The following is a 24,523-nucleotide window of genomic DNA, read 5'->3' as shown; positions in this document are numbered from 1 at the left end:
ACGAAGGGACCTGGGTCGTCCACAGAGTACAAGCTTTAGTTGATTGAAGTCACTAAAAGGGTCAGAAGAGGTCAACATCATCATCCCTTAGATTCCAGTTATCTGGTGGTTGAGCGCTTCATGCTAATCTTTACCATTGAAACAGAACTGGGAGTCTTTACAACTGATATATTATCTTTGCTGTTGTTACTTCTCTTGCCTGATAAGTTGCCTGTTTCTGCATTCTTCTGTTCCCTTAAGGTCATTAATTACTGAGACCTGTTCAAGGGCAAGGATTGAGGCCAGCCGTAGATCACAACTTGCTTAGGCCAAAAATGGCTTCTCTTATATCAAGAGAGACATGCCTGGTTTTCTTTCTCCAGGGACCCCCTACCTTATCTGCTTACAATTTTAATATTTTGTTCAACATCATACATCCAAAGTGAAATGTTATATTTTAACATGTAATCACTATAAAATTATTAGTTTTATCGTGATTCTCTTTTTTGGGTTTAGTCTTTGAAATTCCATATGTATTTTACACTTACAGCACATGTCTATTCTGGCCAACCTCATTTCAGGTGCTTAATAGCCACGTGTACCTACTGGCTACCAATATTGGACAGCACAGACTATAGAACAGTGACTTTCAGACATTTTTGACCAGAGTAAGAAACACACACACACACACACTATAAAAATTAAGCAAAGCTTTAATGAAATAATTATCATATTGTGAATCTTGCCCTCTGATATTTTCTATTTAATTTTTAAAAAAATAGTGGTCATGACCCATTAAATTGCTTTTATGACCACCTATGGGTACGGCTGACATGGAAACCATTGATATGGAAAACCTGTACAGTAAGTCCCCTACATACGAACGAGTTCCATTCTGAGAGCACGTTCTTAAGTCCAGTTTGTTCACAGGTCCAACAAAGTTAGCCTAGGTACCCAACTAACACAATCGGCTATATAGTACTGTACTGTAATAATACTGTACTGTACTGTAATAAGTACTGTACTGTAATAGGTTTATATTACTTTTCACACAAATAATACATAAAAAACAAACAAAAAATAAAAGATTTTTAATCTTACAGTACAGTACCTTGAAAAGTACAGTAGTACAGTACAACAGCTGGCATACAGGGGCACATTCGTGTCTTTGAAATCTTGCAACTTGAAGGTTTGTATGTAGGGGAGTTACTGTAGAGTTATGTCTTGAATGAGAGGTTAAAGGGATAGGCTCTAGTGTTAATGCTTAGGGCAAAAATTACCTTAAATTGCCCTGGGTCTTTACAAGGGCAAAAGGCAAGAGATAAGTTATCTTGTTTCTGTTTCTCTTTGTGACCTTCCTTTTTATGAGGCACTGAGGACAAATTCTAGTGTGATTGGTTTTAAGAGCTGCAGGATAAATTTTTCTCTCTTTCTCATAATTGAATTCATATAAGGTAAATGTGTGTGCATTCAAATACACTGGATACAATATATGTTCAACTGATTTATATATATATTATATTTCTATACATATATAAAATCTTACAGGATTCAAGAAGTGGCTTGAGGGCCATCAACCACTCTGAAGTTGTATGTAACTTAAAAATGTTGTGTATTATCTTCCAAAAGATCTTTGTTTCAACAAAGCTAAGAAATCACATTGGTCTAGTGTGTTTATAATACTGTAGGGAAGGAAAAAAAATCCTTTCCTCTACTTCTTAGGTTCTGTTCATGGGGCCTGCAAATTAGACTGACAAAAAACAGATTAACAGGAGAAGAGGTGAACAGATTTTACTTGATGTTAATATTTTAATTCTTTTTAAAACATGCACAGAGGCCTTCTTAGAAAAGAAATGAAGACTGAAGAAGGTGGTTACATCTGGGCAGTTTATATACCATTTTAACAAAAGGCAATACATTTGTGGAGAAGTAACAAGGCAAAGGAAAAGGGGTTTGGACTTTTAGGGGTAGTAAATTGTGGGAAGGTAAATATGTGGGGGAACTAATGGAAGATAAGTGTTATTTTAGTAAAGTTTTTTTGTAGTAAAAACCCATTTTCATGCTGAAGTTCTATCTCCAGTGATAATGGTTGTTTCACCTTCTTCTGGTATAGAAGACAGGAGGGGAAGACTTTCACAAAGGGAAATTTATGTTCTACTTCTATGTAAATGGGGGGGAGACCTAGGAGCTCTTTCTTTGTTTGCTGCTTCTTAATTGCTTACAACTCCAAACAATCCTTATGCCAAAGTGGCATATTTTGTGTGCCATGTTCTGATTCTCTTTAAGACACACAGGGATATCTCACTAGTCTTGCAATCTTAATTACTTGAATCAATTCTGAAAAGCCAAAAAGAGTTAAGAAAGGTCTCGTAGGAAGCCAAATAAATGTCTTGACTACTGTCTGGAACCCATATTTGAAGCCTGTTCATTCTTTGAAAACAGTGCTAAAAAGCCCATGACTGACCAGAAGCAAAAACTTGATAGAAGTTTTTGGGTGGTGGCAGGCTCCTTGGCAGCGGGGGTCATATTTGAAAACCATCTGAGGAAAAGGGACAAGACAGATGCTATGGGAACAGGTTTGGGGATTCCTGACCTGGCCACAACCCCTTCCTTGGAAGCACCCCAGGATCCCTGCTGAAAGTGTGGAACCCAGGGCTCCCATGCTGATTCCAGGTGCCTTTTTTCTCCTGGTCACAGCCGATTGGACTAGAGGTTGACACCTGACTATAGTTTAGCCAAATAGAGTCTTTGTTTCTTGAGACTCTGCATAAAGGGAAATGGAAGGCAGCCATGTTGGAGCTGTTAACGGCATGGGAATGCATGGGCCAACGTTGGTATCACGGTGAAACTGCACAACGCAGATTGGGACTTAAACCCACTGTCGAGATCACATACCTTGTCTCAGGACTTAAAGAAGCTCGAGTTCTTTATGTCTCATTGCAGAAAGAATTCAGTGAAAGACAAAGTGATAGGTAAGAAGTGGATTTATTTAGAGAGAGAACACCTTTTGTGGACAGAATGTGGTCTGTCTCAAAAGGTGAAAATGGCCTTGGGAGAAACACACTCCACCAAGAGTGTGGGCTATCTCAGAAGGCAAGGGGCCCTGAAATATGGGGTGGTTAGTTTTTATGGGCTGGGTAACAAGTGGGAGGATTATTCCAACTATTTTGGGGAAGGGGCGGAGATTTCCAGGAATTGGGCCACCGGCACTTTGTTTTTTTTTTTGGCTGCATCGGGTCTTTAGTTGCGGCACGTGGGATCTTCATTGTGGCATGTGGGATCTTTTGTTGCGGCATGCAGGCTCTTCGCTGTGGCACGCGGGCTTCTCTCTAGTTGTAGCATGTGGGTTTTCTCTCTCGTAGTGCATGGGTTCCAGAGCAGGTGAGCTCTGTAGTTGTGGTGCGCAGGCTTAGTTTCCCCGCAGCATGTGGGATCTTAGTTTCCCGACCAGGGATTGAACCCATATCCCCGCATTTCAGGATGGATTCTTTACCACTGGACCACCAGGGAAGTCCCTCCACCGCCCACTTTTTGATCTTTGATGGTCAGCCTCAGAACTGTCATGGCACTGGTGTCATTTAGCATGCTAATGTATTACAATGAGTGTATAATGAGGCTCGAGGTCCACTGGAAGTCCAGTCTTCCGCCATCTTGGACCTAACGGTTCTAACCAGTCTTTGTCATATCCTCAACGACTCTGTCAACCTTTTAAAGGATGTGCCCTGGGCTTCCCTGGTAGTGCAGTGGTTAAGAATCCACCTGCCAAGGCAGGGGACATGGGTTCGAGCCCTGGTCCGGGAAGATCCCACATGCTGCAGAGCAACTAAGCCCGTGCGCCACAACTACTGAGCCTGCGCTCTAGAGCCCGTGCTCCGCAACAAGAGAAGCCACCACAATGAGACTCCCACACTCTGCAACACCCGCACACCACAACAGAGTTGCGTCTGCTCACCACAAGTAGAGAAAGACCGCGCACAGCAACTAGAGAAAGCCCGCGCACAGCAACGAAGACCCAACACAGCCAAAAAAAAAAAAACGGTTGTGCTCTGCTCCTTCCCTCCTGTTTCAATGGCAAACTAAAGCCCAGATGGGCTTAAGTTATGGGGGAGCAGAAGAGCAAAACTTGCAGAGGAAGCTGATTTGCAGAGCAATTTAAATTTATTTATTTATTTATGGCTGCGTTGGGTCTTCGTTGCTGCACGTGATCTTTCTTTAGTTGCGTCGAGCAGGGGCTACTCTTTGTTGCGGTGCTCAGACTTCTCATTGCGGTGGCTTCTTTTGTTGCGGAGCACGGGCTTTAGAGCGCAGGTTCACTAGTTATGGCACGAGGGCTCTAGAGCGCAGGCTCAGTAGTTGTGGCGCACGGGCATAGTTGCTCTACGGCCTGTGGGATCTTACCGGACCAGGGCTCGAAACTGTGTCCCCTGTATTGGCAGGCGGATTCTTAACCACTGCGCCATGAGGGAAGTCCCTGCAGAGCAATTTAAAGGGTAGAAAGAAGCCAAGAGGACAGAGCCGTATGGGCCAACAACTTTCTGGGTCCTGTGAAGGTAGCCCAGTGGTTCTTAACGGAAAATGATTTTGTCCCTCCCCTCCCCAAGGGGATATTTGGCAATGTTTGGAATCATTTTTGATTATTACAACTGGACTGGGCAAAGGGGCTGCTACTGGCAACTAGTGGGGATCTTGCAGGAGAAGCGGGGAGTGAGAGAATGGTCATGTCCAAGGTCTCTGGGGAGTTCTCGAGATGGGCCACCAAGTGAGGGTCCTTGGCTTCACACAGAAAAGAATTCAAGAGCAGCGAGCCAAAGTAAAATGAAAGCAAGTTTATTTGAAGAGAGACACACACCATAGGCGGAACTGGGACCCTCTCAGAAGGTGAGACTGCCCCGGGGGTGTGGGAGTGGTTAGTTTTTAATGGGCTTGGTAATTTCATATGCTAACAGGTAGGAGGAATATTCTGTTTGGGGGAAGGGGCTGGGATTTCCAGTTATTGGGCCACTGCCTGCTTTTTGGCCTTTTATGGTCAGCCTTGGAACTGTCATGGCGCCTGTCAGCACACTGGTGGGTGTGTCATTAGTATGCTAATATATTACAATAAGCGTATAATGAGGCTCAAGGTCAACTGGAAGTCAGATCTTTCGCCATCTTGGGTGTAGCTGGTTCTAAGCGTTTTTTTTTTTTTTTTTTGTCGCATCCAGTTTTTCTCAACGGCTGTCTCCGACTCCTCATTCTTTTAGCAGTTGTGCCCTGCCCGCTTCCTTCTTGTCTCAGGGAGAAGCCAGGGATGCTGTTTAAATGTTCTATCCTTTATTTTGGGGATGCAGAACAGCTTCCACAACAAAGAACAGTCCAGCCCAAAGTGTCGGTAGTGCTTAGCTGAGAATCCCTGAGGCAGCGTTATTTTTCTGTCTGGGTCCTTAAAATATATTCCACCTTTTTAATAATTTTTAAAATTTTTATTTTATTTTTTGGCCTCATCACAGGGTATGCAGGATCTAGTTTCCCGACCAGAGTTCTAACCTGTGCCCCCTGCAGTGGGAGCGCAGAGTCTTAACCACTGGACCACCAGAGGAGTCTCTAAATTCCACCTTTTTAAACCTATCCTGAGTATATTCTCCTTCTCCCTCTCTCTCTCATAATAATACTAGCTAACATTTATTGAGTGCTTACTATGTGCTAGCACCACGTTAAGCACTTTACAGAGATGATCACATTTAATTTTCAAAACAAACGTTATGAGGCAGGAATATTATTCACTCACTTTATAGATGGAGAAAGTGAGGCACATAGACTTGGTTATTCTGCCCAAGCTTGCCTTGAATCCAGTCGAGATCATGAATCCAGAAAGTTTGACTTCAGAGCTTAAGCTCTTAACTATTATGTATGGAGACTAAGGCCAAAAAAGTTATACATAAAAAGCAGTCATAAGAACTCAAAAGGCTAGTAGCTTTGGGAGGGGAGCATTTAATTTAGAAGTTTCAGCTTCTCAAGAGCAACGGAAAATAATGTCACCTTAGAATCCAATAATCAAAATAATTACCGTTTTTCCAGTGTTTACTGTGTTCAGTACTTCTATGCTTTGTGAAAGTGAGCTTAGGAAACTGGTTTTATTATTATCCCTATTTTACAGATGAGGAAACCAAGGTACAGAATAGTGAAGTAAATGTCACAGAGTAAGTGGCAGCTGAGATTTCGTCCCAGGTGGTCGACTCAAAATCTGTGCATTTTTCCAATCATGTTAGGCTACCTTGTAGTACAAGCAAGAAAAAACATTTACAGTGTCGAATGTAAGTCAACACTCTTTTATTTTATTTCATTTATTTTTTAATAAATTTATTTATTTTATTTATTTATTTTTGGCTACATTGCATCTTCATTGCTGCGCATGGGCTTGCTCTAGTTGCGGCGAGCGGCGGCTCCTCTTCGTTGCAGTGCACGGGCTTCTCACTGCAGTGGCTTCTCTTGTTGTGGAGCACGGGCTCTAGGCGCACAGGCTCAGTAGTTGTGACACATGGGCTTAGTTGCTCCGCGGCATGTGGGATCTTCCCAGACCAGGGCTCGAACCCATGTCCCCTGCATTGGCAGGCAGATTCCTAACCACTGTGCCACCAGGGAAGCCCAAGACTCTTGTATTTTAAAAGACGTAATTTAAAAGAAGGGGCATGGGGAAGGAGAGAACAACGTGAGCAAAGATTTGAAGGTATGTTAATGCAGGTTCAAATTCAGGGTATCCATTAATGCTGCTGTGTCTGGGATGTGAGTGAAGGATGCCTTGGATGCTTGACTTAAGCCTGAAATGGTAAAGTGGAGCTAAAATGGAATCTTGGAGTCCACAGTGAAAGTTTGAAGCTTATTCTGTTGGTCCAGGAGAGCCAAAGGTTTTGGGGCAGAGGAATGAAGATTATGGTTATGTATGCTAGAAAGAGTCCCCTGTGGCAGTACAGAGTATACAGTGAGGAGGTAGAGTCCGGGAGAACTGACAGGTCAGCCTGACCTAGAGCAGAAGGAAGGGTATGGTGAAGCTTTGAGAAGTGTTTCAGAGATAGAAATGTTTGGCTCAGCATTTGGCTGGGTTTCGTGACAAGAAAAGAAGATAAGATCCTAGATGGGGACTGTGTGGTTGGTGAATCTGGTAAACGAATACAGCAAATGGGACAAAGAAAAAATGCATTTTTTTAAAGTAAAAGCAATACAACATGACTTTTGAACATGTAGATGGAATAAAAGTCTTCAATCCCAATCCCCAGAAGTAACCCACTTTTACCTATGGTATAAAAATATGTTTTAAGAAAAATGTGTGTGTGTGTATGTGTGTGTGTGTGTGAGTGAGTGTATTAATCTTGGATTATATTATTCTACAACTTTTTTCCCCACAGTATATTATCTGCATCTTTCCAAACCAATTAATGTATATTTACAACATTATTGTTAATGACTATGTAGTATTCCACTGTAGAGGTGTGTGTATTAAGGTTCATTTAGCCAGCTGAGTATTGATGGAAATTTGGGTTGTTTCCAGTTTTTGGGGGGGAGGGGGTTATTGTTATTGCCAGCGAAGCGATAGATGTCTCTGTGTATGTCTTTGGATTTTTGTGCCAGTGAATTTATAGGATAAATTCTTCTAAATTTCCAGTCAGCCGGGTTTTTAGAAGCAATTAATGAGTTCTGCCTTGGTCAAGTTAAGGTCAAGGTGCCAAAGGCCAAAGCTCACTATGGATTCTCCCAGATCATTAGTAACACAGGTTAGGACTTGAAGAAAAGCGACAACTACAGATTGCCGAAAGCAGAGCTATGAGAACTCTAAGCCTTCATTATGATTTAAGATAATAAACTATGCTTCGAATCTAAATAAAGATATACTAGACACATTAATTATAAAAGGTTCTCAGTGTACTGTGAATGTGTGTATACAGCACATAAAAACAATTCCATCTTAAATTTATTGTAAAACTAATACATTATCTATGATAAATATTAATTAAACATCCAGATTTACCAAGCGTCAATGCCCTTCAGCTAAAGACCACCAGGAACACACTCGCAGTTGAACAAATTGGGATTAGTATTCATTGCAGTGAGGGGGGAAAGGCACTATGGGAGCTGTGGGGTATCTCAGTAAGAAGGTTTTAAAAAGGACTTAGTATGGGATTTGGACTTAGGTTGGGTGATTTGGGGAGGGTTTAAAGAACTGGGACTTTGCTCTGGACTGGATACTGGCAGGAAGTGGGAGTAATTCTATGACTGGGCATCTTAATAAATCTTATCCAAAGGGAGAAAAGGCTGATTCAGCTCATGTGGGAAATTGGTCAAGAAGCAGCAGCCCCTCATATTAGACAGGGAAGGGGAATTTTGGTCATTTTTGTGGTTTGGACGGTGTTCATGTTTGGTCTGTGTTCCATTGTCTTGCTCCCCTGTGGACTCAGAGTGGCCTTGTCTGATATTGATGTTCTGTGCAATTGTTTATCTTCAACAGGAGAACGCCAAGCCCTAGCCGTGAGTGCCAGCAGAACGGCTCATAGCAACACCAAGGCCAAGCTGACAGTAAGTACCAGCCCAGCTCCTGGGTGTCTGGGCAGCTGCTTTTCTCCTTCTCGGGAGGAAGTTTCCACTATCTTTGTTTGGCTAATCCCTACTCAGCTCAGCTCAAGGGAATTCCCTGCCAGTCCAGTGGTTAGGACTCTGTGCTTTCGCTGCTCAGCATGGCAAAAAAAAAAAAAAAGATCTCAGCTCAAACCTCATTTCCTAATGATAGTCTTTCCTCATCCATCCCTCCACCCTCCCTCCCCTCCCCCCAAAATAAATAGATCAGGTCTTCCTGTCACACAGTCATTAACAACTTCAGCTTCTCCTTTGCAGCGCTCATCACAATTGTCATTGCTTAATTATGCCATCAGTTATCCAATACCTGTTTCACCAGCTCACCTGTAGACCCCACGAGAGCAGGGACCATGTGTGTCTTGTTCATCTCAGTAGATGCTCATAATTAGAATTTGATGAGTGAACAGTGAATGAGGTAGTGAAGCTTCTTGTGTGTGTGGATTGTACCTCACTCATGTCTGTATTCTAAGAGCTGTAACAGTGCATAGCGCGTAGTAGGTATTCAGTAAATATTAGTTTTACGTGTCAACTTGATCGGGCCATGGGATGTCCAAATTGCTGGCTAAATATTTTATCTGGTTATGTCTGTCGGGGTGCTTCTGGAAGAGATTAGCTTTCGAATTGGTGAACTAGGTAAAGCAGGTGGCCCTCCCCAGCATGGTGGGCCTCATCCAATCCACGGAGGGCTTGAATAGAATAAACCGGTGGAGGAAGGTTGAATTAACCCTATCTGACTATTGGAGCTGGGACATTGATCTTCTCCTGCCCTTGGCACTCCTAGATCTCAGGCCTGTGCACCTGGACTAGAATCTATACATCAGCTCTCTGGCTCTGGGGCCTTTGAACTACACCACTGGCTTTCCTGGGTCTTCAGCTTGCAGATGGCAGACTTCTCTGCCCCCATAATCATATGAGCCAATAACTATAATAAATTTTTCTCTCTTTCTTTTTCTTTCTCCCTTCCTTCCTTCCTCCCTCCCTCCCTCCCTCCCTCCCTCCCTCTCTCTCTCTCTCTCTCTCTCTCTCCCTCTCCCTCTCCCTCTCTCCCCCCTTCCTTCCTTTCTTTTTCTTTCTTTCTCTCTTTCTCTCTCTCCTATTGGTTCTTTTTGTCTCAAGAACGCTGACTGATAATGTGAATTAATGACCCAATTCTTTTCCTTTCATTTTATTCTGTCCAAAGAAATCATTCCAGTGGCTTCAAAGTTATCCCAAATAATTGAGTATGTTCGATGCAGATGTAGTTGGTGGCTCAAATGTTTAGAGTGATTAGCCAAAAAATATTTTGAAAAATATTTGACCAGAATTTTCTCCTCTTTGCCTCACACGCCTTTTTGTATCTATCAGAAGCTCTCTAGAGTCTCAGGTCAAATAAAGGCCCTCAAGAAACCAGTGATGGCTATCAGAGCTCTGCACACTTCATTGGAAAGCCATAAAAACAATTACTACATCATTAAAACAGAAGCTTTGAAGCAACATGCACAGCCTTGCCTAGTTGGGCATGAACAGTGTCCTGCATGTGCCGGTGCCTCCCTGTTGGACGCCACCTAGGAAAAGACAAAGTATTGGGAACTGAAATGTTTCCATGGCAGGTGCAAGGATGTCTGGCAAAGAAGACCTGGGTTCTACTCACACCTCCGATGCCTCTTGGGTGGCATTAACCAGACTCTCTGAGCCTCAGTGTCCCCACTGAAAAATAAAGTATTGAGGATTGATTGCATTAATGCCGTCATTCTTGTTTTTTAAATTAACTAATTTTTTATCTCTGGCTGCGTTGGGTCTTTGTTGCTGCACACGGGCTTTCTCTAGTTGTGGCGAGCCGGGGCTACTCTTTGTTATGGTGTGTGGGCTTCTCATTGCAGTGGCTTCTCTTGTTACGGAACACAGGCTCTAGGCACACGGGCTTAAGTAGTTGTGGCACATGGGCTTAAGTAGTTGTGGCACATGGGCTCAGTAGTTGTGGCTCGCGGGCTCTAGAGCACAGGCTTAGTAGTTGTGGTGCACGGGCTTAGTTGCTCCGCGGCACGTGAGATCTTCCCGGACCAGGGCTCGAACCTGTGTCCCCTGCATTGGCAGGCGGATTCTTAACCACTTTGCCACCACGGAAGTCCCTGCCTTCATTCTTTACCCCTTGTATTAGTTTGCTAGGACTGCCTTAACAAAGTACCACAGGTTGGGTGGCTTAAACAACAGAAATTTATAGTCTTACAGTTCTAGAGGCCAGAAATCTGAGATCAAGGTGTTGGCAGAGTTGGTTCCTTCTGAGGGCTGTGAGGAAGAATCTGTCCCAGGCCTCTCTCCTTGGCTTATAGGTGGCATTTTCCACATTTCCTTCCCTGTGTCCTAGTCTGTGTTTAAATTGCTGCCTCTTATAGGGATACTAGTCACATTGGAGTAGGGCCTACCATAAAGACCTCATTTTAACTTGATTATCTCTGTAAAGACTCTATTTGCAAATAGTGTCACATTCTGAGATAGGACTGAATGTCACATTCTGAAGTTAGGACTTCAACATATGAATTTTAAGGAGACACAGTTCAACCAATAACAGCCTTTGCAATTCCTCCTATAAAAGAGGTGGAGTGTATTTCCCATCTTTTGTTTATTTATTTGGTTTTGTTTATTTTTTAATTTATTTTGGCTGCACCGGCTCTTAGTTGTGGCACGTGAGATCTTCCTTGTGGCACGTGGGATCTTTTAGTTGTGGCATGTGGACCTCTTAGTTGTGGCATGTGACCTCTTAGTTGTGGCATGCATGCGGGGTCTAGTTCCCCGACCAGGGATCAAACCCGGGCCTCCTGCATTGGGAGTGCTGAGTCTTATCCACTGGACCACCGAGGAAGTCCCTCCCATCTTTTAAATAATCTGTGTGGGTCTTGTGACTTGCTCTAGCCAAAGCAATGTTAGAGGCTATGCAAGCAGAGGTCTGCAAAAGTGTTTGTGCAATTGCCATGGGAAAATTTCCAGGCAATCCTGCTAGAGGAGGAGAGACCCATGTTGTGGAGCCTGAGTTGTCCCAGGCATCTCAGCAGAGGCCATCCTAAATCAGCCAACATCAAGCCAACCCCCAGATGTGTCAGTGAGTCCAGCCAAAATCAGCAAAGCTGTGTAGATAACTTGCAGTTTCCCACAGGCTCGTGAGCAAGGCAGCAAAATCAGATGAGCCTCACCTTGGTTGGCTGAACCCCACATAAATGTTTATTGCTAAATGTTCTGGGGTTTTTGTGCTTGCTTGTTACTCAGCATCACTGGGGGGAATATATGACTGATACAGGATTGGAAGTACCTACTCACTGAGTTGTGAGGACCTGTGAGAGAGCACATAAGCATTAAATAAGTGGTAGCTATGACATCACAGTGTTTTATAAACGCTTGAGTACTGTGTAGAAGTAAAGAGTCATCAATATACAATAACAGGCTGCGGAATAATAATGATAAGAGAGTTGGCATGAACAAAACTAATGAACTGGGCCCTGGTTATAATGTATAAATATGAGCCTACACTCATGCACATAAACCATTCATGATATTATATGATGTCTGCACTGTGTGGATTCTTAGAGACCACTTATGAGAAAAATGATGCTCAGAGAGTCATATCGACTCACTGCAGGTCACATAACTAGTAAGTGGCAGAGCTTCACTACAATTTGAGATATTTATGATTTGTCCAACACTGGAAAACATGGTATTTTCATCATCTCTTCCTAAGGAAGCTGTTGGCTTTAAAAAACAGAGATGATCATTCATCTCTGGAAATCTTTTGTCTTTGTTTGAAGGTTGAAATGGGGGCAGAAAGGGAGATTAGGCATCCATCCATCCATCCTTCCCTCCATCCCTCCATCCAGTTATCCTCTCATTCAACAAGTAATGATCGAGACCCTACTATGCATCAGGACTGTACTAGGCACCCTGCTTCTCTCTGCTTTCCTTCCTCCTGTTGTCCCATTCTTTTTCTCACCAATGCGTCCTCCTTCATTCTCCTTTGTGAATGTTGACAAGTAGAGGTTAAAAAAAAACCTCCTTACTTGTTAAGACAAGTCTGTATAAATTGATGCTGATGGCTTTAGTTCATTTAGAATGTTAACTGCTGTGAGCACAACTTGACACACCTCAGTTTTGTTCTGCATTTTTGAAAGACCATCCAGTCTAGTGGTTGAGAGCATAGCAAGTGTAAATACTCCACTGTAGCTTTCCAGATGCCCAAATCAGACACTGAACATTACATGTTTCCAAAGTTCACAGTTATTTCCTACCCTTCTCCATCCACTCGTCTCTTTTCACCACTTTTTATCACCCACCATGGGTCAGGCTCTATATGACTGCACTGAACCTGTGGGTGGACACCAGTTGTGCAATGATGCACAATTATATAGAGATTATCATATGCCAACACTGTTCTACATGCTCTACGTGTATTAACTCATTTAACCTTCACAACAACCCCGTGAGGTATGTACTAGTGTTCTACAGATGAAGAAATTGAGGCACAGGGGAGTTTTTACCCAAGGTCGAATGGATGCATGAATGGTAAGTGGTAGAGCTGGGATTTGCACCCTGGCATCTGGTTCCAGAGCCTGTCTTGGATTCTGCCTCTCTAACCTTTCCTGACGTTACCACTGAAGACCATGTCCTCCTCTGGACCACTGTTGGACGATTCTGTGCTGCCAGCATTCTTAAGTGTGCCAAGTGGTAACACTGCTGCAGATGTGAAAGGAAGTGCTTTTTTTAATTCCATACATATGTATTTAAAAAAAATTTTTTTTTTTCTTTTCGACACACTGCATGGCTTGCAGGATCTCAGTTCCCCGACCAGGGATTGAACCCAGGCCCACGGCAGTGAAAGCACAGAGTCCTAACCACTGGACAGCCAGGGAACTCCTGGGAAATGCTGTTTTTCAGAGTAAAACCACTACATATCCTAGCCTAGAATTTGAATCCAGGTCCCCTCCACTCACGGACTCACCTGTCAATCCCACAACCTTTCCAGTCTCACCTTTCTTCTGAAAGTGATCCTCAGGAGAACATCAGCAATTACCCACCTTTAGACTAGAAGACATCAGGGAGAGGAGGAGGAACGATGTCCAAAGACATCTCATTCAAGCCCCAGCTTCCTCATCTGTGAAATGGGAATAAGTTAACTGAATGGTATAACATTAGGCTCTGACATTTGTTGAGTGCTTCGTGTGTGTAAGCTTTGTGCCAAATGCTTTGCCATTTGCATGCTCCCATTTAATCCTTAAAGCAACATTATGAGTAAGGCAGACTCAGAGTAATTCAGTAACCTGTCCAAAGTTACACAGCTAGTAAGTACGAGGCAGAGCTTGGATTCAGAATCAGGCTGTAGAACTTCAAAGATTTCACTCTAATGCAACACCAGTGGTTCTCACTGGGTCAATACTGCCCCCTAGGGCTCTTTTCAGAAATTTGTGGGGACGATTTTGGTAGTTATGGTGATGGGGAGTTACAAAATCATGACTTTGGTATGATTTGCTTTAGAGGACCAGGCGAGCTAGACATTTACCGATGTGTGGGGAAGATCTTTCCTGTGTCCTGCTTGACCTGCCAGTACCCTGCGAGGCCTTCGTGTAGGTGGAAAACTCATTTATTGTCATCTGAGCTTGTTTTACATATAGAGTATATTTTGCATAGTTTTAGCATGTTCTGATTTTTCTACAGTATGCATCAAGGGATGGTTGCAGTTTATTTTGCTCAAAATGTTATCCATAGTTGTATACCATTTCCAAAAAAAATCACATCACCCATGGAAACGTCGTTCAAGGTATTCGAGGAGCCAGCACCACACCCCTGAATCAGCTTGTATTTCATCTGTTATGCCCACAGCGGCTCTTTATTTATATGCCATCATCAGACTACCTCACTATGTCTTCTAGCATTTACATATGTAATTGATTTTTGAAAATGATACATTTATGTAGGTTATACTATCTCTGAATTTCATTCTGTGATAGTATAAAGGGCACATTACAATATATTTGTTATAAAAGGGTGGGTAGAATGGATCATTGCTCCCAGTTGTTCCTTCTCTCCCATAATGGAATTACACATCAACACATTTTGCCATGTGACTTTGTAGTACTTCTCAGTAGAGTGGGTGGAGAGTATTTATGTGCTTCATTGATTTGGGTCTTAGCCATGAAATTTGCTTTGGCCAATGATACCGCGACAGAAATGGAAGTATGCCAGTCTTGAGCCCCGTGCTCAAAAGGCATCATGTGTTTTCACTCATCCTCTTGTTCTTTTGACATTTGCTGTGAGAAAATGTGTGTCCACTGCTCTGTGGAGAATGGAGAGACCCTTGGAACAGATCTGAGCCTAACCTGGAGCCAAGCTCATGGGGTCCCAGATGAGCTCAGCAGAACCACAGCCAACCACAGACTCATGAGTAAAAAACATACAGTAAGCCTCCTACCTATGAACCTTCAAGTTGTGAACTTTCAAAGACGTGAACGTGTGTTCACATGTCCAGTCGCATAAGTTAGTTGACGTGTCTGGCGTACATTGTCACGAGTGCATCCTCTACAAGTGGTTGTGCTTTTGTATACTTTACAGTACTGTGTAGAGTACAGTAGTACAGTATCTTTATTTCAAGCCCAGGATTTGTGAGTGAAATTGCAGCTTGCCTTCCATCTCCTATTGCTGACGATCCTTCAGCTCTACCATCTCCTACCGCCTCTCCCTCCTCCAGTCAGTAACTTCTTCTTGCCTGTTCACTTGATGCCTGCCCCTGTATGCCAGCTGTTGTACTGCACTACTGTACTTTTCAAGGTACTGTACTATAAGATTTAAAATGTCCTATTTTTTGTGTTTGTTTTTTATGTATTATTTGTGTGAAAACTATTATAACCTATTACAGTACAGTACTATATAGCTGACTGTGTTAGTTGGGTAGCTAGGCTAACTTTGTTGGACTTATGAACAAATTGGACTTATGAACGCACTCTCAGAACGGAACTCGTTTGTGTGCAGGGGACTTACTGTAAGTTTTTTTTCCTTGTAAGTCATTGAGATTTTGAGATTGTTATGCACCAGAAACTGACTGATACAAAGAGATGTTGGGTCTGATAAGATTGATAAACATTTTATTCTACTATTCCTTCTGTACGCAAAGTGGTTAGCTCAGGTCTTGGAATACACAGAGTGAATGCTTTCCAATAGGAGTTCTATTAACGTTGACGAATGGCCAGATGATATTCTGATACCATGTTAAAGGGGATTATGGACACACAGCTTTTTAAATCCTTAGGTTTAGGGACTCTGTAATTACTTTTTTTTTTTTTTTTTTTTTTGGTACGCGGGCCTCTCACTGTTGTGGCTTCTCCTGTTGCGGAGCACAGGTTCCGGATGTGCAGGCTCAGTGGCCATGGCTCACGGGCCCAGCCGCTCCGCGGCATGTGGGATCTTCCCAGACCGGGGCATGAACCCGTGTCCCCTGCATCAGCAGGTGGACTCTCAACCACTGCGCCGCCAGGGAAACCCTGCAATTACTATTGAACTCTCCGACTACCATGGTAAGTGCTGGTGCTCTGGGAGGGTGTAAATTCACCAAGTGAGCAGGTCGGAGATAATTGATGAGTTCTCTTCTTTAAAGGGTGATCTGGCACCATGGAAGCAGCAAGCATATTCAGCTTTGTGACTGTGGATTATAATTACCAAGTTATTAACCGGAGCATTATGTGAAAGATTGATGGTTCTTGCTCAGTGTAATGTGTCCTTTAAATGCTACATAATAAGTTAAATGCAAGGAATAAATAAGTTCTGTGGCTTATTTATGGGGTAATTATGGGATATTTTCAGCTCATAAACTAGGGCATCTGTAGAAACCCAATGCTGTGGAGGAGAAAGAGCCCTGAATTAGAAATAAGGAGACCTGGATTCTCTGTCACCTGCCAGCTAGTGACCTTGAACAGGTTATGTCTTTGCTGTGAGCCCCAGTTTCTTCCGTTTGGAAAATTGAGGGGTGTATGTGCATAAAAATACCCATCTCATAGAGAGGTTGTGAGGAATCATTGTCAATGACATGATTATATAAGGTGCTGAGCTCCATGCCTCACATGTATTAAGTGGTTACAAATGTTAACTATCATTATACCATCATATTTGAAATATCAGATTTGGCTCTTCTAGTAAGAGTTTTCCTATTTTATGTTTTTAGTCAATAAGAAATTGGTACAGTTTACAATAGACCATCAATGAATTCATATTAAAAAAAATCCTTTAATTATCCTTCTCTGCTTAAAAAATTATCAGAGACTTGAGTAAATTCTGACACGAATAAAGGAGAAAATGTATATCATCCGTCTAACCCACCATCTAAATATAACTGTTAACATTTTAATGTGGGCTCCTAGTCTTTTTTTTTAAACCCATGTATAGAATTTCTTTTTAAAATCTGAAATTGGAATCATGCTGTACATGCTGATTTGCCACCTGCTTTTGAGATGTTTCCAATGTCGTTAAATATTCTCCTAAAACACACTTTTTAATGACTGCAGAGTAGGGTGTTCTTGAGGAACATTGTCTAAGTGGAAGAGTTATTCGCAGAAGCCTACTTAGCCCATTCACTTAAATTATACTTTCAGACGTTCTGAAATCTTCATTTCAAATTGATCTTAAACGGGCCAGGGCTCGGCTTTAAGATTTCTCTCTACCCCCTCCTTCCTCCCCAGCTGCCCCCAGGTTTTCTGCCAAGTAGTTAATGATTGTACTAGGCACTAATTCAGTAGGGGAGCTCTCAGTCTAAAATGTCGCTGGAAGGAATTGTCGTTCAAATAATCGTCCTTCCATTTCTCTGCTCAGCTCAGTCTTTTTTTTTTTTTTTTAATTGGGTTCACTCTTAAAGTAAGGTCCATCTACAGGTAAGACTTCTCTACTAGCCTTCTTAAATTACCTTACTTGCTGCTAACTAGCACTTTTTCTCTGAATAACCAGAAGAAATAGTTCTTTCTGTCCCCTGTACCTCCCACAATCCTTTTGGGTGGTTTATTGTCTCCTAATGGTAGTATTTGAGTTGATTTTCGGTGATGTGTACATAAACATTAAAAAAAATTAATAGTTATGTACTTATCTTAATGTAGATTAGAAATATTACGACATGTAATATGTATATAATATATAATATATATGGTATGTAGTTTCTCATATATATGACATGTAATTTATCATATACATGTTGCAGGAAGGGGGACCCCTTCCAGGTCCCGAGAGTGGGCTCTTTCTAACACTCGGAAATGAATTATCCGAGGAGACACACGTGCTGACAAAGCAGGAGACTTTATTGGGAAGGGGCGCCCGGCTGGAGAGCAGCAGGGTAAGGGAACCCAGGAGAACTGCTCTGCCATGTGGCTTGCAGTCTCGGGTTTTACGGTAATGGGGTTAGTTTCCGGGTTGTCTCTGGCCAATCATTCTGACTCAGGGTCCTTCCTGGTGGCGCGCGCATCACTCAGCCAAGATGGATTCTAGCAAGAAGGATTCTGGGTCTAGCAAGAAGGTTGGCAGGACATATGGGCTGGCGTCTCCTCTCTCCTTTCGCGAATTCTCCCGTTTGGTGGTAGCTTGTTGGTTCCGCATTCCTTACCAGGACCTCCTGTTGTAAGATAACTCATGCCAGTGGTTACTATTGGGTCTGGCCAGGGCAGGCAGTTTTGATCAGTGTTTCCCCAACATATATGTTATGTAATATAGTGTGTCTATATCTCTTGTAAATCAACCTCGAGATGTCATATTATTGCTTAAGGTGTGGCAGAATTTACTGAAGCACAAAATTCACTTATGTGAAGATAACATGGCAAAAGGTCAGAGATGGTATGGGAATTTTGGTAAACTTGGTGATTGCCATTTTGACAACTGTCATGTGGTATTATAGTTGACAGTGGGTAAATGTTGTCCTGGTTCAAACCACCATCATCTGCCTGGACTTCTAAAGCCCCTTCCTAACAGATCTCTCTGCTTTCACTCTTGCCCTCCTCCCATCTGTTCTCTATACAACAAAGTGATTTTTTTCAAGACAGATTGAAGAACTCTCCTCATTAATGTCTGTGAAAGACTTCCATTGTTCTTAAAAATCAAAATCCTTAACATTTGATTCTCACAACAAGGCTGTGAATTAGGTGTTACTATTCTTTTACAGATGAGGAAGGAGAAAGAGTAAGTGACCGGCTCAAGGTCACATAGCTAATAAGTAGTAGAGGAAGGATTCAAACCCAAGTCTGGTTTTCTGTTTAAGACATCTTCCAGTGCAGGTGACTGCAAGACGCCCTTTGCCCAGTCAGTCAGAGGAAGGCAGGTATGTCAGCTGGTGGTGTTTGTTTAGGAGTCATTGAAGCAACACGACTCTGACTGGCTTAAGCAAAGGAGGGACTTTATTGGCTGAAGTAACTAAAAGGTCATCGTATGGCTGGATCCAGGTGCATCGTTCTCTCTCTCTCCATCTCTGTGTTCTGCTTTCTTTGAGTCGATCCCATTCACAGACTAGTATTCCCTTTATGGTCTTACAGTGACTGCCAGCAGTTCCCAGGAGTATGTACTTTTGTTTCATGTCTACACACAACAGGAAAAGTAGGACAGTCTTCATCCCAGCATACCCAGCAAAAGCCTCACTGAATCTCATGGGCTCACATGATTATCCTGAGCCAGTCATTTTGACCAGAGGGATTTAATGTTTAATATGCCCATTGAATTGGACCTGGGTGGTATGTTCTGACCCTGGGCTAGGGGTGGAGCCCCACCTGTAACACATTGGATGAGAACACAAAGATGGTATTCCTCAGAGATAATTCAGGATCCTTTGCTAGGAGAAGAGTGAATGGATGCAGGTTGGCAAAAACTACAGATGTCCAACCTAGGGACATGACTGCGAGTATTAGTGTGGGCAATTCAAAGATGTGTAGAAAAGAGGAGCACTAGGTAGGAAAGGAGAGAAGTGAGTGGGTTTTGTACCTTTGGAAGGTGGCCACATGGGATGATGGTGAGTGGTTGCATGGGTGATGGTTTTGTCCCTGAGCAGAAGCAAAGCTTAGTTCCCCACTTGGTCCCCATTCCTTTAAGGCTCCTGTAGTGGTCAGGTTTCACATGCTCAGGTTAAGTGCAAACAACAGTTCAGATTTAGGGGAGTGAGAGCAAGGTGGTAATCTGTTTTGTTTCCAGAGATGTTTTTTATCCCTTTAAAATGAACATTTATTGTTCTTTTCTAGTTACAGAAATAAAACATATTCATAAAAAGGGAAATACAGGAAACACTTGGTAGGTACACAATAATTATGAAGTGATTGAAGGAATAAGAATAAAAATTACCCATAATTTTGTAGCTCAGAGGTGACCTCTTTAACATTGTTTTCTGACCTTTTTCTGTGCGTGTGGATATACTGGTTGTATATAATGCATATGCATACACACAGGTATTTTAAACACAATTTGGGGCCTCACATACAGCACTCTTTAGAATTAGTCGTGTTCTTCCCCCCCCCCCACTTCAGCAGTGCATCACAGACAGTTTCTGTGCATTAAATGGTTTTGAAAAACAGGAGTTTTAATGACTCCATAGTGTTCCTGTATATGTACATAGTGTAATTAATTTAACCAGTGCCCTGTTATTGGACATTGGTAGTTTGAAAGTTTCCCATATTATAAATAATAAGGCGAGCATCCACATGCACAAACATCTCTGTGAATTTGTCTCAAGCACAGTTTTAAAAGTTGTAATACCCGTCACCAATTTGCTGGAGGGCTTTTGTTTAAAAATGTACTTAAAATATTCTAAAGTTAGAAAAGGGTATCAGGGTAAACAGTGAAGAAATCCTAGCTGCTTCCCGTTCCGCTCCCTAAAGGTACTTGCTGCTGGTAATCTCAACATATCCTTGAAGACCTTTTTCCATGTGCACCCACTTCAAGCATACACCCAGGTTTGTTTTAATGTCTTTTCCAACCTTCCTAATCCACTTTCTGTCTCTGTGGAGTTGCCTATTCTGGACATTTCATATAAATGGAATCATACACTATGTGGTCTTTTTTTTTTTTTTTTTTGCGGTATGCGAGCCTCTCACTGCTGTGGCCTCTCCCACCGCGGAGCACAGGCCCCAGACGTGCAGTCTCAGTGGCCACAGCCCATGGGCCCAGCCGCTCCGCGGCATGCAGGATCCTCCCAGAACGGGGCACGAACCCGCATCCCCTGCATTGGCAGGCGGACTCTCAACCACTGCGCCACCAGGGAAGCCCCCTATGTGGTCTTTTGTCTGGTTTCTTTCCCTTGGGATAATGTTTTGAGGTTCATCTATGTTGTAGCCTGTATCAGTACTGTATTCATTTTTAGGGCTGAATCATATTCCATTGCATGCTTCTACTACATTTGTTTATTCATTCATTAATGGACACTTGGGTTGTTCCCACATTTTGGCTTTTATACATAATGCTGCTATGAACATTCATGTACAAGTGGATATACTTAAGAACTGTCCCATTGGAGACGAGACTTCTTTGATGTGGGTATTGGAAAAGATGCTTTCCTGGACCACTCAGTGTTCCAGGGTGTTATGGGCTGACTTGTGTCTCCTCCCAAATCCACACGTTGAAGTCCTAACCCCAGTAACTCAGAATGTGGCTGTACTTGAGATAGCATCTTTTGGAGGTAATTGAGGTTAAATGAGGTCATTAAGGTGGGCCCTCATCCAATGTGACTGTTGTTTCTCTATTTTTAAGAAGAGATTAGTACACAGACAGGTATAGAGAGAAGACCTTGAATTTGGACTTCCAGCCTCCAGAACTGTGAGAAAAATTTCTTTTGGTTAAGCCACCCAGTCTGTGGTACTTTGTAATAGCAGCCGTAGCAAACTAAATTGACAGGCTAGGTAGGGGAAGTTCCCATAGGGACCTATTGACTCCTGCTGGTCTAGCCTGTGGAATACTTGAGTATCATTTAAAACGAGATCATCAGGTCACAAGAGGGTAATGCTGATTACAAAAGAATGTATTGCTCATGGGGGAATTTCAAGGAAATTGGGAAGATACTGTTTTGAGGTGGGGCTTTCCTTTAAATTGTCTTAATGTATTTCACGTACTGTAGCCCTGAATTTGGCAGTGAGTGTGTGTGTGTGTATGTGTTTTCAAGACACAGGGAAAGGGTGGGAAGAAGGGGCTGAAGAAAAAGAACAGATCAGACTCCTTTCTACGTGTTGCCTTTAATAAGGGAGAATGACACAACTGGGGGTTTTTATGGCTGGATGTCTATTCGAACTTGACTGGACACAACTCATCTTTGAAAGCCATTCTGAGTTGGCTTCAACACTCTCCCTGGAGTAGCAAGAGCATCAGCAGGAGCTTTTGCAGGTCAGGCCGACTCTGTCTCCCTGACAATAAGATCATCCTAGCTGGACCCAGGTACTGCTTAACCAAGTTATATACACAATAATTTGAAGCCTCAGCACTCTGGATTTGGGAATCAGCTGAAAGAATGACAGCTGAAGGGCTGATTTATGCCTTATTTGTCTTGGGGGAGTAATGGGAAGAGTAATTGAGCACATGAGTCTTGGACAAAATTGGTATGAAGACATATAGGAGAGGATTGTTATATTCCCTGAATATGATGATGTTAAAGACTTGTCTTCATCATCTGGACAATATTTTGATATCCATTCTGGTAAAAAATTTTATTCTATGTATAAAATGCTTCATGCAAGGGCATTTAGGGCCGTCTGAAGATCTATTTATCCACTCATCAGTAATCAACCCACCCATGTATCCATCTACCCATCCATCAGTTCACCCACCTATCCATTCACTCACCCATCTATTCACCCACATATCCCACATATTCACCCATCCACACATTTACTCATCCATCTACCCACCCATCCATCCATTCACCCACCTTCTTAATATCTCTTCAATCTAGTAACTTTTCTCCATCCCAGTTTTCTTCCCTGCATGTCTGAAATAGCCCCCTCACTGGTCTCCTTGCCTCCAGCCTTTCTCATCTTGCATCTTTTGTCCACATTGCAGCCTGAATGATCTTTCTAAACTTCAGTTTCCTCATCTGTAAAAGCAAGGAAATAATATTTATTTCTCTGGATTATTGTAAATGAGATCATCACTTATTCATCCAACCATGATTTATTGAGCTCCTGCTTCATGTGTCAGTCTCCATCGTAGGCACTGGAGATGCAGCAGCAAACAAGACAAGCAGGTCCTGCCCTTGGGAAGCTTTCTTCTAGTGGGAGAAGCAGGCAGTAATTGCACAATCCAACAATTATGTGATGCAATTTCAGATAATGACAAATGTTTAGAAGAAAAATGGTGATGTCTGCTAAGTGCTTAGCACCATGTCTAGCACATATAGATGTTTATTTTTTAATTTTCTTTTAATTAATTTTTATGGGAGTATAGTTGCTTTACAATGTTGTGTTAGTTTCTGCTGTACAGCAGAGTGAATCAGCTATACGTATACATATATCCCCTCTTTTTTGGATTTCCTTCCCATTTAGGTCACCACAGAGCATTGAGTAGAGATCCCTGTGCTATACAGTAGGTTCTCATTAGTTATCTATTTTGTACACAGTAGTGTATATATGTCAATCCCAATCTCTCAATTCATCTCACCCCCCTTCTCCCCCCACCCCCATATCCATACGTCTGTTCTCTATGTCTGTGCTTCTATTTCTGCTTTGCAAATAAGTTCATCTGTATCATTTTTCTAGATACCACATATAAGCGATATTATACTATATTTGTTTTTCTCTTTCTGATTTACTTCACTCTGTATGACAGCCTCTAGATCTGTCCACGTCTCTGCAAACTGTACAATTTTGTTCCTTTTTACGGCTGAGTAATATCGCTTTGTATATATGTACTACATCTTCTGTATCCATTCTTCTTTTGATGGACATTTAGGTTGCTTCCATATCCTGGCTATTGTAAATAGTGCTGCAATGAGCATTGGGGTGCATGTATCTTTTTGAATTATGGTTTTCTCCGGGTATATGCCCAGGAGTGGGATTGGTGGGTCATATGGTAGTTCTGCTATTAGTGTTTTAAGGAATAGTTCTACTTTTAGTGGTTTAAGGAATAGATGTTTAATTAATGGTAGTTGTCATATTAACAGTAATTAGCATTATTATATTATCAGTCTCTCTAAAAACTTTCAACGATAATTGTGGTTTAGTCTCACAAAAACCCTATGAGGTGGTTGGGATTATTTCCCTCATTTTAGATGTGGAAACTGAGGCACAATCCCTCATTGTGTTCAAGGAAATGTCCAAACTCCTTACTTGGGTACTCAAGGCCTTTCATGATCTGACCCTGCCTATCTCTCCATCCTCATTTCTTCCTGGCCTTGTGTCTCCTACTTTTTCACTCTCATTCTTCAAGACTCAGTTCAGTCATTACCTCCTCCAGGGAGTTTTCCGTGACCACTACTTCCCCATCCCCTGGTACCCCCCTGGCAGGGTTAAGTGCTTTGCCCCGGGGTTCCCACAGTTTTCCTTTCGTGGTTCTCATCACATGGTATTGCAGTGGACTTGTCCACTCTGTCTGCTGCCTCTGAGACAATGTGAGTTCTCTGAGAGTGGGCATCTTGTCATTTTTCTCTTTAACCCCAGCACCTAGCCCAGTGCAGCCCAGTGCTGGGCATATAATAGGTGCACACTAAATGAATGCCTGAGATGTTCTATTTTAATCCTTTGTGTCTCTGGGGAAAGGCTGTTTCTCTGGGAGGTTGTTTAGATCCAAGAGGAGTTTCCTTGGGACCCAGTGTGGATTAGGAACCCATAGAAGGGGTTCTAATTCTGACCTGTCATGCGCTGTGTGACCGACCCATAGCTAGTTAGCCTCCCTGTGCCTGTGCTAGATGGCAGCAACAGATACAAGGTAGGAAGGAAAATATTTTGCAGATAAACAAGGGCCAAACAAACTGAGAGCCAGTTTGCAGCATTGACAA

General features: G+C 42.5%; 1 protein-coding gene across 3 annotated transcripts in view; it reads left to right on the top strand.

Moving 5' to 3' along the window:
- SUDS3 (SDS3 homolog, SIN3A corepressor complex component) overlaps positions 1-24,523 on the top strand; it is a 152,878-nt gene that overhangs the window by 77,319 nt on the left and 51,036 nt on the right. For 2 of the 3 annotated variants that reach the window (XR_012325174.1, XM_019950226.3), the window contains 2 exons: positions 8,456-8,523; positions 9,925-10,297. Coding sequence is in view for 2 of the 3 variants with exons in the window: in XM_019950226.3 (XP_019805785.1) it covers positions 8,456-8,501 (46 nt within the window). In the remaining variant the exon portion in view is untranslated. Of the gene's footprint in view, positions 1-8,455; positions 8,524-9,924; positions 10,298-24,523 lie in introns of those variants that run through there. The other variant, XM_019950227.3, reaches the window with a different exon arrangement.

This window comes from Tursiops truncatus, chromosome 13 (assembly GCF_011762595.2).
Source record: "Tursiops truncatus isolate mTurTru1 chromosome 13, mTurTru1.mat.Y, whole genome shotgun sequence".
NCBI classification, from domain to species: domain Eukaryota; kingdom Metazoa; phylum Chordata; class Mammalia; order Artiodactyla; family Delphinidae; genus Tursiops; species Tursiops truncatus.
The sequence above is the reverse complement of the archived record's forward strand: the minus strand, read 5'-3'. Positions and strand labels throughout refer to the sequence as shown.